This window comes from Mustela putorius, unplaced genomic scaffold, assembly GCF_011764305.1.
Source record: "Mustela putorius furo isolate JIRA1106 unplaced genomic scaffold, ASM1176430v1.1 tig00003834_pilon_pilon_pilon, whole genome shotgun sequence".
Classification (NCBI taxonomy): domain Eukaryota; kingdom Metazoa; phylum Chordata; class Mammalia; order Carnivora; family Mustelidae; genus Mustela; species Mustela putorius.
In genome coordinates this window covers 100,495,692-100,510,370 of record NW_025421987.1, presented here as the reverse complement: position 1 = coordinate 100,510,370, position 14,679 = coordinate 100,495,692, and the positions used below count along the sequence as shown (strand labels likewise).

Below are 14,679 nucleotides of genomic sequence, written 5' to 3'. Positions count from 1 at the left end.
TAACCCCCTAGAAATTATGCCTTGATTCAGAGATGTATGTTTTGGGGACAACTGCCAGATTCTATGGGTGACTTGTTGGTAACTCGCAGAACATTCAGGTATCAAGATTCATACTTTAAGACATTAGTCAGGGCTAAAAGAGGAAAAGCTGATGGCTCTCCCCTTTTTTCTCACTTCAGGAAGCTCACTTCCTTCCTACAAAGACAGTGTCTACTTGTACTCTCAAAATTTCTACAAGGTTAAATGTCCAGGGCTGATGGTCATGATCTGGGTTCCTTTGTTCCTTGAGAGAGGCAGATGTAGACAGCTAGAAAGAGCTTTGGTTCTAGGGAGGAGAGCTGACATGAGTGGGGTGGCTACTATTGAGAGGTAGGATTGGCTAAGTGTGGTGGGAGGGGTGGGGGAGGGTAGCGCTGAGAATGTGTTCCCTAGAGGCAGTATGCTCTCACTCACTAGGGGAGTTTCCTCGGCCACTAGGAAGGCTGGCCACAAATGTGAGTGTGGCAGTGGGAGGGAGGTTCACAGAGGGCCACTCCTTAGGGTCCCAGGGGATGTAGGAGGCTTCTTGTCCACATTCTCAGGTGGTAAGGGGAATGGAGGCAGACTGTGTACTCATCTCAGTGTGCTCGCAAGCAACCAGGAACAAAACAAGACGTAGGACTGGCACTGCCTTTTAAAAACTTAATGTCTGAGCTGCCCATATCTTTTTAGAACAAGGTAGGGCATAAATCTTAAAATAAAATAGTATGTGACCTTAAATAAGTTACTTCACCTGTCTGGGCTGTTTATTTATCTATAAAAGGAGGGGACTGCATTAAGTGGCCTTTGTGGCTCCCTCTCACAAGGATTTGCCATCCTAAATAATTCCTATGCCCTAATGGCCATGCTTCACAGAGGTACATGGGTAGCAGGGTGAGGGACTCACATGCAGAGTAGTAGTCAAAGATGGGGTCCTTGCAGAAGGACTTGAAGCGCCACGTGACCACGACATCCTGGAGCTGGGCAGAAGTAGTGTAGTCACACTTGAGGACGATGGAGGCAAACAGGGTGACATAGCGCTCTGTGTGCTGGACCGTCACCAGCAAGGACAGGCACCCTGCAGCCAAGAGCAGGAGACAATGCTGAAGGCACTCTATGTCTCTGGGAGGTGACCTACTTCTGTTCATGGGGTAATAAAAGCAATGCAAATAAGCAAACACACTGGCTGCCTAGCTGGGAGATGGCAGACAGAGTGGGAGGGAGGCAGAGACCACGCAGACACCTGGGGTAGATGGGGAAGATGAAGAGTGGGCATGAATGACAATGGATCTCTGATCCATTGATAGTGTCAACACATCCAACAAGAAAGAAACTACATTAAAGGAAGGTCACATAGTACTAGGGTGAGCTCACCAGTACATGTACGTATTTGTTCATGTTACTTTCTTTTAAAATGTTTCCCCACTTCCCCAGGGAAGGATTGTTGAATCCTCCAAAGCCTGTCAGGTATCTGCCTTCAGCGTTTCCTGCTGCCTCATCTCCCTTCCAAGCCCAATTTACACTCACGGTGTCAGCCACGCTGAACTGGCTTCATTCCTCGCCATCCCAGGATCACAGTCTTCCCCAAGTCTTCCCACATGTGGACTTCTTGGTTGGAGCACATTCCCAGAGCACCAGCCACCGCTCTCTTCCCTTCAGGAGGCTAATTCCTATGTATTCCTCAGGTCTTCAGCAGCACCCTCACCTCCTCCAGAAACCTTCCCTAACTGCAAATCTGGGAGAAGGGTCTCCTGTGCTTTCCCAAGGTGCCTCCTCCCCTCCAGGCAGCACGTTGCACATGCCTTGGTGATGGCCAGTTAACTGCAGGCTCTGAGAAGGCCGGCTGGTTCTGCCTCTGACATGCTGTTACAGCACAACCTCACACTGTACCTGTCACCTCCGTGGTACCCAACAAACATTTGTTGAATAAATAACGGAACGAATGACAAGAATACATTAACGGTAGACACTGGCAGTACAGGTGATCAACATGAATATAAAATAAATACAAATGATCAGACTGGGACAAATTTTACTAAGAAAGACTTAAAGTAATTAAGATTTTTCTTTTCTCTTTTTTAAGACTCCCTCTCCCCAGCCTCCAAGGCTACAAACACACAGCTCCAGGTCTGCCTTGATGAGGAACCTGGAGGCACAGAAAGTCAGGTGGGACTTTGGCACGGTCGCAGGTCCACATAGAACACCTTAGAATGCTCCTATGTCAAGAAGGTCTCTAGGCCAAGTTAGTGGGGATCTCCTCATGGGAGGCTTAGTGCAGAATAACAGTACTCAAACTTGAGCAAGCGCCACCAAGAGGACTTGTAACGGCCCAGATCACTTTCAGGAGGAGTTTCTGATTGAGGAGCAGTTGGGTAGGGCCCCAGAACTTATAATTCTAACAAGTTTCCAGGAGATGCTGATATTAACTGCTCTGGGTACCAAGCTTTGGGAACCACTAGTGTGGACTAAATTAAAAACAAACAGGATTTGGACTCCGATACAATTGGATTCAAATAAAACTTCACTATTTATTTGGACATGGTATAAGCTATTTACTCTGAGTTTGTTTTTTTCCCCCAGCTATGACTGCAGATTATAATAGTACTAACCTCATCAGGTCTGTGAAAGAATGCGATGAGATAATTCACTTCTGGCATTTGGCATGGTGCCTGGCCCATACACTGCTGTATTAGTGTTAGCATCTGAGTCTGAGTCTCTTTCCCTCCTTTCTCTTATTATGAAGGCCAAACAGAAAAGGGTTCAAGTGGGGGTTCTCTCCAAGGGAGCCCTCAGGTGGAAAAGCCTCATGTTGACTGAGCTATTCTGACAAACACAAAAATTTATTCCCTATCTTCACCCCTTAAAAAGCAGCTGGATGGGCCTGGCTCAAAGGCCAGAGCCACACGGCTCTGGATCCTGCCTCACCTTTGGGACACAGCCCTCGTAAGATAGTAAGCTGTGACTTAGGATGCGCATGTGCACCCACTTTTCTCACATCCACAGAGAAAGAACAGGACAGGTCCTCACCCCCAGGAATGACGCAAACTGTCTCCGGGGCTGGGCTGAAATGAGGAAGTCCTGTAACAGGCATGCTGGAGAGAGGGTCTGCAGAAATACAGGGGAGACCTGTGGGTGGGGAAGATTTCACAGAAGAAAGAAATATAAGCTGGGCCCTGCCACTCAGGTAGGATTAAGATTACACATGAAAAATGGGAAGAAGGCAGAGAAACTTATGGTTTCAAGACAGAAGAAAAGAGAGAGCAGAAGCCCTTATCAGGAAGGAGCAGTAACTTGGGGAGCCTGGAGGGAACCAACCCCTGGCTTGATGGGAAACAGAGGGATAAATAAGGCAGGGCTGGTGGTAGTGGCTGGGGGTGGGGAGTCTAGATCTCACTGAAGCATCTATTTCTAGTTAATGGGTAATCACTGAAGACTTCTCTGTAGAGTAATAGGGCAAAGGTGGTTTTTAAGGAAAACTGTTGACTTCCTCATCCAGTTATAAAGATCATCATTTTGAAAATGAGCCTTCAGTAGTTTGGGGGGAAAACAGCTGCTGTCTCTACCAGCTGTAAGATTCCTGGAAATTAGTCCAATCAGAATGGAAGAGCCAGTGACTAGCATCTCAAGCCTAACGTGGGTTGTTTTGTAATCTGCCTTATTATTTTTGCTTCTCCACTCTCACCATCCGCCTTGGTTTTTTTCCCAGAACTGGCCTGAAATAGACTTGGAGTTTTCACCCAACACAGCTTTAACGGATGAGAAGTCACTATAGGTAAGCTTTCGAAAATGACGAAGACGGCATTGCTGACCCTAGTTTATTTTGCTCGGTAAATAAGAAGATTAGAATAGAGATAAAAACACTAAACAAAATCCTATGTTCACACCGTACTTTCAAATACTGTCTTTTACACACTAAATCTGACCCCCGGAAGGAGACAATCAGGGCCATTTCACCCATCACAAATCTGAGACTGGAAAAGATGAGTAGCTTGTCTGTGGTCATTCATTTTCTAAGGAGGTCAGAGTCAAGATTCCATCCCTGGAATGGGTGGTCTCTCCACTCAGCCTGGTTATTCTCTAAATAAAGGATAAAGGAAAATGTTCGGTACTCATCAGCCTGCAAATAACCGGAATGATGGGCCAGGCGACAATTGGCAGCAGTCACTCTGATACTGGGACTATCAACCGACATGTTCTTTATCTTGCTGAATGGTAATTCAACATAAATAGCAATGTATTCAAAGAGCGCTTGTGAACAGTATGTGTGTAGAGGTGGAGCATGTGGAGGGAGAGCAAGTTTGCGGGAAGTCAGAGAAAGGAGTTGCTCTGGGGCAGCTTTGAAGATCGCTGAATCTGACACTCTGAGGGAGGAGAATGGGGACAAGGGTGATCACCTTCATCACTAAGCCCTCCCCCAGCTCCCCTTCCATGAATGCCTTTATTATGGCCAGTACATACCTGCGGGGACACCCTCACCTTTCCCAACGTCATCACAGGCTTTGCCACCTGGGTACTGTTTTCATCCTCTCTTTGATTTCATCCCTATGTGAATTTCAAGCCTTGATATATATCAGGTTCCCATGATTTGGGCCATACTGAGCTTATTCACATGTTCTCCTGGGGTCTGCCAGCCCCACAGCAACCAGTTCAGCTCTTAGACCTCTGCCCCTGGCCTTGCACAAGAAGAATGGGGTAGAGTCCCAGGACAAAGGTACGGAGCAACCAGCAACCCTCCCTCCCTTTGTCTCAGCTGTTGCTCTGGATCTCAGCACCTACGGTGTGCCCAGTGACATACACACATAGTTCCTAATTCTCACAAGCCCCCAAAGGGTGGGAACAGACCTGCTGATATACATGGGCAAAGGTTCAGACACTATAATAAGCCAAGGCCTCTCAGCTTCAGGATCTGGTTTTGCTGGAGTTTTGCAGGTTTGGGTAAACCTACTCTCTCCCACGCAGGCAAGCTTGACTTTCAGAGTGGAAGTTTGGTGCTAGACTCAGAAAGCAGGAGGGTTTTCCAGATTGGGAGGAGGACAGTCCATCTCAAAGGCAAAAGATCTCTATGATCCTGTCCTTTAGCCTTGGACTTCTCGGTAAAACTAACCACACTGGGCATGCACACTACTAGGCAGGTAACATTTTCAAGAAGAGACTAAGAACAGTAGAATCTGAGCTGAAAAGAGAAACAGATTCAGAAAGGTAGATGTCTTTTTTGGATCTGTGCTCTTTAAACTGTTCTCAAATTCTTCTATTTTCTTTCTGTTCTTTCTTGAGGTGGGGGGAAGAGCAGAGGGAAAAAGAAAGAGAGAATCATAAGCTTAGGGCTCGATCTCACAACTGTGATATCATGACCTGAACTGAAATCAAGAGTCGGATGCTTGACTGAGCCAACCAGGTGCTCTCTTTCTATTCTTAAATTTCCTTCATATTGTGGCATCTCCTTCCCCTTAGCTAACTGCCATCCGATTTCCTAAATAGCTCTATCATTTTCTTTTTTTTTTTTTTAAAGATTTTATTTATTTATTTGACAGAGAGAAATCACAAGTAGACGGAGAGGCAGGCAGAGAGAGAGAGAGGGAAGCAGGCTCCCTGCTGAGCAGAGAGCCCGATGTGGGGCTCGATCCCAGGACCCCGAGATCATGACCTGAGCCGAAGGCAGCGGCTTAACCCACTGAGCCACCCAGGCGCCCCAGCTCTATCATTTTCTTTTCAAAACTTTAATTCTAGAGACTGACTTCCTAAGTTCACATTCTGCCTCCACTTCCCCACCAGCTAAAAGACCTGACAAATTATTTCCAAACTATAGTTGCCTCTTTACATGCAAAGTATTTCCCTGACAGGGGTGTCTGGGTGGCTCAGTCAGTTAAGCATCTAACTCTTGATTTTGGCTCAGGTCATGACCTCAGGGTCCTGGGATCCAGCCCTGCATTGGGCTCCCCATTCAGCAGGGAGTCTACTTGTCTCACTCTGCCCCTTCTCCCACTCACATACACAAGTGCATGTGCTCTTTCTTTCTCTCTCTCTAAAATAAACAAATAAATCTTTCAATGTTTATAGCAGCAATGTCCATAATACCCAAAATGTGGAAAGAGTCCAGATGTCCATTGACAGATGAATGGATAAAGAAGATGTGGTATATATACACCATATATATAGAGACCTATATATATAGTGGAATATTACTCAACCATCAAAAGATGGAAATCTTCCATTTGAAATGATGTGGATGGAACTAGAGGATATTGTGCTAAATGAAATGAGTCAATCAGAGAATGACAAATACCATATGATTTCACTCACATGTGGAATTGAAGAAACAAAAGAGATGAACATAAGGGAAGGGAAGGAAAAATAAAATAAGATGAAAACAGAAAGGGAGGCAAACCATAAGAGACACTTAAATATAAGGAACAAACTGAGGGTTGCTGGAGGGCTGGGGGTAACTGAGTGATGGGCATTAAAGAGGGCACTTGATGTAATGAGACCTGGGTGTTACATGCAACTGATGAAACACTAAATTCAGCCCCTGAAACTAGTAATACAGTATATGTTAATTATATTGATTTAAACAAAGCATTTATAAATAAATAAATAGGAAAGAGATAAAAGAAAAATAAATAAATCTGAAAAAACCCCACAAAACTCCCCTGACAGCATTGTAGAAAGGATTAAATGAGGTAATACATGTCCAGCATTTAGCATTTAGCATTTAACCTGGGACATAATAGCCGCTGAACAAACATTAGCTATTATTTGTATCATTAGTACTTATCTTGCCCACCTTTAGACACTGACATCAATTGAGAACAGCATGTAAATGGATTTTGAAAAAAAAAAAAAGGATTTTGAAAGAATTAAAATGATACAAATGCAAACTGGCATAAAAACTTTTAAAGCTGTGTCACTTTGTCCCCTGGCAAACCCATTCAGTTTGTCTGCTCTGAAAGAGGAAGGGAAACCTGTCATTTAAGGGTGGGAAAATAACTTGTCAAAGGAGAACCCACGAAAAACAGAGTTAAATGCTTTACAATGAAATGCTATGTGTTCCAAACACATACATATCTTTGTATATTTCTTTCAGTCTGTCTTCCCTGTGTCATATCAGATTGGGCAGGATGTTTTATAGTTTCTCGAATATTTTGTCCATACAACACAGGAATGTAGGTACAGAGCTTTTTTTTTTTTTTTTTTTTAAACTAAGAACTGTTTTCAGGGGACTGAATGGCATTTCCCCTCCTTTACATATGAAGGGTCCCGCCTGGAGAAGGGTGGCAGGCAGCAGGGGAGCTCGGTCTTCCCGGGCAAGGGGCGGTGGCCTTGTGCTAACTCCTAAGAGAAGGTCTCATTCTTGAGTGTTTTTCACGGATGCAGGCTCCTATACTCCACTAAGCAGGTTAACAAAAAGTACACAGGTTTAATCCTATCAGAGTTTATGTCTGAGCAAGCTATCTCCCCAAGTATATTTGCCATCTGTACTTGTTACATTTCCTTAGATAACAGTGCAAATATGAAAGGAATCAAGCAGAGGAGGGAGTGGCCATGAGAATGAACCAGAAGGAAGGGATCCAGAGAATCAGGAGAGGAGGAAAGGGAAAAAGAGAAGTGGCCTGGGGCAGGGGAGGAATTATGTCTATGTATTCCATGTTGAACAAAGGTCTGCAGTGTGCTACTCAATAGTGTGAGCTCAGAGTGGTGCTAAGCATATGAGGTGTTACCCTGGGAAGGAAACCGACAGTCTGAGCACTTGCTACGTTGTTAGCAATGGTATCTTTCTTACATAGCATCTCATTTAACCCTTGTAAAACACCCATGAGATAGCCTTATTTTATTACCCTCTCATAGATGAGAAAAATCCTCAAGGAGTATAAGTAACCGGTCTTAGGCCACACAGCTAGTGTTGGCCAGCATGCCTTGTACGTGGTATGCATTAAACATTTGCTGACCGGAAAAACAAATGAATTCATACAAAACAGGTTAAACTGCCTGGAACAAATTTTAAGTGCCCTAAAAGTACAGAAAATAATAAAGTTAGCCATTGGTAGCATGGCCAGACCAAAAAACAAACAAACTGTGTTGTAAGGGAGAGGGAGTACCAGAGCACGCCCACATCACTGGGGAGAAGCCTGCCCTTTGGCCAGAATGAGTGAGCCTTGAAATCTAAACAAAGAGGTTTAACCCACTCTTATAAGCTATGGAGATCAGTAGAGGTGCTTGGAGGATTAGAGTAAAGGTGGGAAAGGGGAACCCAGGTAGGTAACCCATCATTTGGGGCAGGGCTGGCTGGAATGAGACAGAGACAGTAGCAGGCCTCAAGGCAAGCAGATGCTTAAGATCCTTAAAATAGGCTAGTGTTAGGTTTATCACCTGGAATAGAAAAGAGGCGGCAGATCCTGGGATTAAGAAACAACACATGGTGATTAACAGCGTTTGGGAAATGAGGAAAGTGTCAAAACTGCTTTCCTCTGACCCCACCTTACTCTAAGACTTAAAGATTGAAAACTATAGAAATAAAGATGAAGGGCACCTGGGTGGCTTAGTCGGTTGAGCATCTGCCTTCCGTTCAGGTCCTGATCCCATGGTCCTGGGATCGAGCCTCACATCGGGGTCCCCGCTCAACAGGGACCCTGCTTCTCCCTCTTCTCACTGTTACTGCCCTCTCTTGCTATCCCTGTAGTTATCTCTGTCTCTCAAATAAATAAAAAAATCTTAGTACAAAAAAAAAAAAAATAGATGAGAGAAAGATGACACATAATCTAAGTCTTCCTACTTCTTAAAACACACCATTTTATTTCTCCCCTAGGGACATAATGTAATACAGCACAGGGCTGAAAGAAACCCAGGTAGACAGTACATTAATTATCCAGCATCTCATTTCCAGAGCATCTTTGTTGGGGCAAGATGTTTAATAAATGCCATTTAGTTAGACATCCAGGAGGCAATCTATTTCTATTTCTGCATACCAGGATGCAATTAGACAAAACAAACTTGCTCCATGGTATGAAACAGAGGAAAGAGCCATGGACTACAATCAAGGATGCCAGGGTTCTGGTCTCAGCTCTCAAAGTAACTGCACTGTGTCAACCTAAGGCTTATGATCTTCCTGGATGCAGATTTCCTTATCTGCCAAACTGGCCCAGAGAGGAAGACAGACAGGGACTGGCCATGATTTGTACTTGAGCTCAGCAGAGCCCAGAACTCTGGGGAGGTCCATCAGAGGCTCCATGGAGGTAAGGAAGGAGCCACGTGGGCAGCTCCCATCCACCACCCACACCCCCCTCAGCCTGAGAAGCTCCACTTTCCTACCCACTATACTGCGGACTGAGATGTCATTCAGTCCTCAGTGTGATCCCACACTTTTCCCCCACCATCGAGGGAAAATTACTAGCCAAGATGCTTTCTAAGAATGTGTCCCTAAGGAGTCAGTGGGCTGATTGCCTGAAAAATGATAACATAAGTTGAGAGTTGCGTGAATCTGTAAGTTAACACCTCTCTGTAATCCTAAAAAAAAAGAAATTCACAGAAGTCCCAATGAGACACACCCTTTTAGAATTTGGGCAGAAAAGTAAATTTTTTTTTTAAAGATTTATTTATTTATTTATTTGACACATCACAAGTAGGCAGAGAGGCAGGCAGGCAGAGAGAGAGGAGGAAGCAGGCTCCCCCCTAAGCAGAGAGCCCGATGTGGGGCTCCATCCCAGGACCCTGGGATCATGACCTGAGCTGAAGGCAGAGGCTTTAACCCACTGAGTCACCCAGGTGCCCCTAGAAGTTTCTTTTTAAAGGAAAAAAAAAACTTTGAAGAAGTACAAAAACCAACAAACTAAAACTCTGACAAGTGATCAGTCCACAGCTCAGAGCACAGGGACTGTGGTAACTTCCCAGGACTCCCTGACCTGAGAAGCTTCGTCAGGGCCTCTGGCCACACTGAACAGGTAGCCAGTACCCAAATCTGACATAATTTCTCTAATGGCCCATACTTTACAACTGTAGAAACTTGGACTCCAACCAGAAACTTGGGTTCAATCTTCTTTAGAAACAGGAGAGAACAGGGCAATGGACCAAAATGAGCATACTCTCAGGTTTTTCAAAGTTCATAATGCAATTTGCAGCAGATCTTGGGAAAATCAACTTACTGGACTTTTCTATTGAATGTTAATTTGGGGACTGTTTTCTACTAATTTAAATGTTATTAAAATAACATTTTATTTTATTTGTCAGTTTGTTATTCTTTCATCCAGCATAGTAATGGGTTTGTGTGTGCATGTAGTTTTGTTTCTGTTTTATAAATCTTATATATGTGCACATGTCACAACATAAACTGTCTTTCTTGGTAAGAACTATAAAAAGAAAACAAGTTTGAGAAGCATTGCTCTGGCAGATACTGGAAGTGAGAGAAGAACTTGATTTTCAGTTTGATCTTAGATAATTTTAGGAAGTTTGGTTTAAAAATAGAGGTGGGGGAGGCAGGACCCAGTATTTCCTGAGTGATGATCATGTTGTAGACACTGTGCCTGATCTTAACCCACCCAACATAAGTTGGCCTTATGGGGGTGAGAGGCGGGAGGTGTGAGGGGCTCATCGGGAATTCTACCTGTTTTCTAGATGAAGAGAACTGAAGTAATTTCTCCAGAGTCACAGCTAGTAAGAGGCAGAATCTGAATTCCAACCCGACAGTCGGTCTGACTTGACTATTAACTGCAGTTTCTTAGCTGTAGGGGAAGGACGAGGGGACACTTCAATTGTTTCTTTAAAGTTAGCTCTAAAAAAATCCTCCTTGAGTCTAAATCATGAGTATTATTATCACCATGACTAACATTCATTAAGACCTCATTTTGTTTCAGTCACTATCTTCAGTGCCTTAAAATCTTCATTTCACTTAACCCTCACAAAAACTTTGAGATAGGTACTATAATCATCCCTGTTTACTGCAGACTTTCAGCAGTTCAGTAACTTGACCAGAGTCACACATACATTCTGGATGTAAAATCCAAATGCACATTAAATAGCTGAATGCAGGGTGTTTGTTTGTTTGTTTGTTTGTTTTTTAGCATGCCCTACACATATTCGGGGAAAATATCTGCTAAAATAGTTATTTCCTCTCAAAGTGCTGGAGTCTGTCAATTTTGCACCTATGATATAAAGGTAAGATTAAGTGTTTACTTCGGACTTTTTTTGACTTCGGCATTCTCTGGTTCTAAAGTGGGTCATGCAGGTAGGTTTCCAGTTAAAGAATGGCAGGAAACAGGGCAGTCTGTATAGTTTCAACACTTCAGCATCCTGGTATTAACACTACATGGCTGGTTCCTGAACAGTTGGAATTCCACTTTCTGAAGTCCCTGTCCAGGGATGCCTGGGTGGCGCAGTCGGTTAGGTATCCGCCTTCTGCTCAGGTCATGACCCCAGGATCCTTAGGTGAAGTCCCACATCTGCCTCCCTGCTCAGCAAGGAGCCTGCTTCTCCCTCTGCACACTGCTGTCCCTGTTTGTGCTCTCTCTCTCTCTGACAAATAAATAAATAAAATCTTCTTCTAAAAAAAAAAAAAAAGTCCCTGTCCATTTAGCAATCTGCTTACTATAAGAATATACCCTTTGGTCATAATCACTGTATTTGAAAAATGTTCAGTGTTCAATATTCTTCATAAAAATAAAAGCTTTTAGAACATTATGCTGATGATTTAAGGATTGCAGTTTATATCCTAATAAAATTTTTGTCTGTAAGGCTTCTTTTCTTTTTCTTTTGACCTTCATGACTGCTGGCTACAAAGTCCTAATCTGGGGATGGGGTGCTAAGGATAGAGGTGGGAGTAGACCTCAATTTTCTTGAAAAGGCAGCTCAAGCAACTTCAGGAATCCCTAGCTGCTGTGGAATTTGAGCTAAACACATAAGGCAAAGGAGAAAGGACTAAGAAGCTGGGATGTTTAGGATTTTGCTGTCACAGTCTAAGTAGGTAACTGTTCTGGTAGAATTTCAGCACTCCAGTTTAGGTGAGGTTTAGTCCATTTCCTTGTGTATCCTGTGTCCAGCATCTATCCTTGTCAGCTTCAGACAACTGATAGGACACATATCCTGCAGAAACTGGTGTGAGCCAGAAGATATTGGGAATATTGATTTTCCGATTTTCTCACCCTTTTGCAATTCTCCATCCTTTTTATTCTCAGCATTAAGCTTAAGCTATTGTGGAATCTTGTCTTAATGAGATTTAGTTACATCCGAGTGGTTTTCATGTCCTATAAGCTAAGTATACCTAAGCTGGTAAAAATGAAATTCTGTCCATACCTTCATATCACATCTTTTCCCTCAGAAAAATACAAGGCTTACATTAGTCTGTGAGCAAACTGAGCAGACTTCCCACTGAAGACTTAGAGGTAAGAGGGCAGTTAGTCCTAAAGAAGGGGTGGGGAATGGTAAAATGAAATACAGCAGGGCATTATTTCCAAGGGAACTCCTACCGGTCTGTTTGTAAGGTCACACCTACATCCTAATTGAAAAGGGCTGGAAGTCCTGCACAGGCAGTCACTCAGCTGTCCTTTCCTACCTGATTTTACTCCTGCAGATACACACGCCTGTCACATTCCCAAGAGATATACTGAGACACAAAAACCATACTTTCCAAAGCAGACAGGGTGGGAAGGTTAAGAGAAGGGAGGAGAGGGTGGATGGTTGGGCACCTGATGGGGAGAGAACTGAGCAAGGGTTAAAGTTAGGAAAGTGGGTGGGTACAAAGAAAGTAGAAAAATGACACTGAACATAATGAGCAAAGAGACACGTGGTTCAGCCCTGTAAAATAGATTCTGAATAATCTCGAACATCCCATGATTCTAAGGACACATTATAACCCCCCAGGAGGGACATCAATGCACTTTTGTCACCATATCAGATGAAAGGGCCAAGTAATGAGGGATCAAAAGAGTGGTGCTTCCACGTTTATCAACTCAGCTTTCAAGACCAAGAAGTGCCTAAAGACTGCGGCAGGGAAGCCCAGAGGCTCTGGGCTTAGTTGCACCTGTCTCAGAAGGGCCGGGCTAATGAAAGAGGAAAACAACAGGTTCTCACAGGCAGAAACTCGAGCCAGTTCCCGCACCTCCTGGAGCCTGTGCCAAGAGCTACCAGAGCGCGGCCCAGGCCTCCACTGGCCTGCCTGTGACCAGTTGTGCAAGGCCTAGCAACAATGGCTTCCAGTCTCCCCGGGCCCAGGGTGAGACCCACTTTTTCCCAAGGCTCACCTGCTGGGAGCCAGGTGAAGAGCAGGAGCCAAGGCGCAGGCAGCTCCGGGCCCATGCGGGCCGCTCTCTGGCCCCTGCCTGCTCAGGAGCTCCGGGGGGACACCGCGTCTCTCTGCAACAGCAGCCGCTCCAGGACGGACCACTTCTCCAAGGAATCCCTCCGCTTTCCCCTCTCTCCACGCGGGGCGGTGGGAAGACCGGCTGCGGTCCTGGAGCAGGTAGGGCCCGGGTTCATCCCCACCTGGGCGCGCCGACGGCTCCGCCTCCCGTCCCGCGCACCGCCCTTTCCTGCTCCGCCCCCCTCCCCCCTTCCCGGAGGACCGTGGCCACCTTTCTTACCACCACCACCCCCCCCCCCCCCCCCCCCCGCCCCGGCCGGCTCCCGGGGCTGCCATGTAATCCGTCCCTCTGGAACCCCGTCTCTCGCCACACCCTCCCACCTATAGACATAGACAGCGTTAACATTTTTCCCCAGAGGTTCTTGGGAAATCTTATCCCTAGTAAACTTCTTCCCCTCTTTGTAGAATTACGTGGATATAACTTTCTGAGGTGTGTTTCCTACGTTGTATTTCCATACCCTCAAACATGTTTGGAACACTTTTTCCCCACTAAAAACACTCCAATATGAAGTTTGCCCATCATGTCTGCTCGGGTTTTCTAGAAACTAAAGATGTACATATAAACTAGAGAAATAGATTTAATTTTCCACAAATATAAAAGTCATAGGTGCTTATTATAGAAAAGTCAGAAAAATATGAATTATTGGAAATAAGAAAAAAGTACTGCTTTCCCCTCTCATAGTTAGGCATTGTTAGTGTTGATGTATTCCTTGTTCTTAATTTCCAACCTGCATGAAGATGGCTCATCAGCCCCTCCCTGAGTCAGCCCTCCCAAGTCAGAGATTCTAGGTCTCCTTGCAACAGGCCAACTAGGATATAATCCAGTGTCTCTTTTCTTGGTAGCAACCCATGGGAAGGGGCAAAATACACCTACCTTCAGAAACCAGCCAACAACATTTACTTGGAAAGTCATCTAAACACTGGTCAATGTAAATTGCAAGCTATTTTATCTAACTCTCTCTTATTAGGGATTATTCATTGCGCTCTCCCTCCTAGCCACCACCTTTTTCCTCAAGAAAAGAATTATAAAGATGAATTAAACAGGGTTTCTGCCCCTCAGGAAGCTCCCATTCTCATCACTGCCCTTGGAAGGCAATATTATTTCTCTTAAGTATTATCTCCTAACCTGCTCTGCTGTGAAGGGTTCTCTTTGTTAGAGCTACTGGTGTCCCCCATCTCACTTCCGCCCAGAGGAACATCCTTGTCCGGAAACTGATTGGAGGTCAACCCAGTCCCTTCTCCCAATTTCCCCTCTTCCCCCTGAGTCTGGCCTCTAGTTTCCCAATCGGGCCTCTCCACTTTTAATGTTTTTCTTGTAG

At 44.7% G+C, this 14,679-nt stretch overlaps 1 protein-coding gene across 4 annotated transcripts in view; it reads right to left on the bottom strand.

Moving 5' to 3' along the window:
- Positions 1-13,524, bottom strand: part of ILDR1 (immunoglobulin like domain containing receptor 1) — a 29,403-nt gene extending 15,879 nt beyond the window's left edge. For 2 of the 4 annotated variants that reach the window (XM_004745478.3, XM_004745479.3), the window contains exons 1-2: positions 13,242-13,524; positions 926-1,096 (exon numbers count right to left, since the gene is read on the bottom strand). In XM_004745478.3, the coding sequence (XP_004745535.2) occupies positions 926-1,096; positions 13,242-13,296 (226 nt within the window). In that variant the 5' untranslated portion in view covers positions 13,297-13,524. The remainder of the gene's footprint in view (positions 1-925; positions 1,097-13,241) is intronic. The other 2 variants (XM_004745476.3, XM_004745477.3) reach the window with 1 other exon arrangement.
- Positions 13,525-14,679: the final 1,155 nt, after the last annotated feature.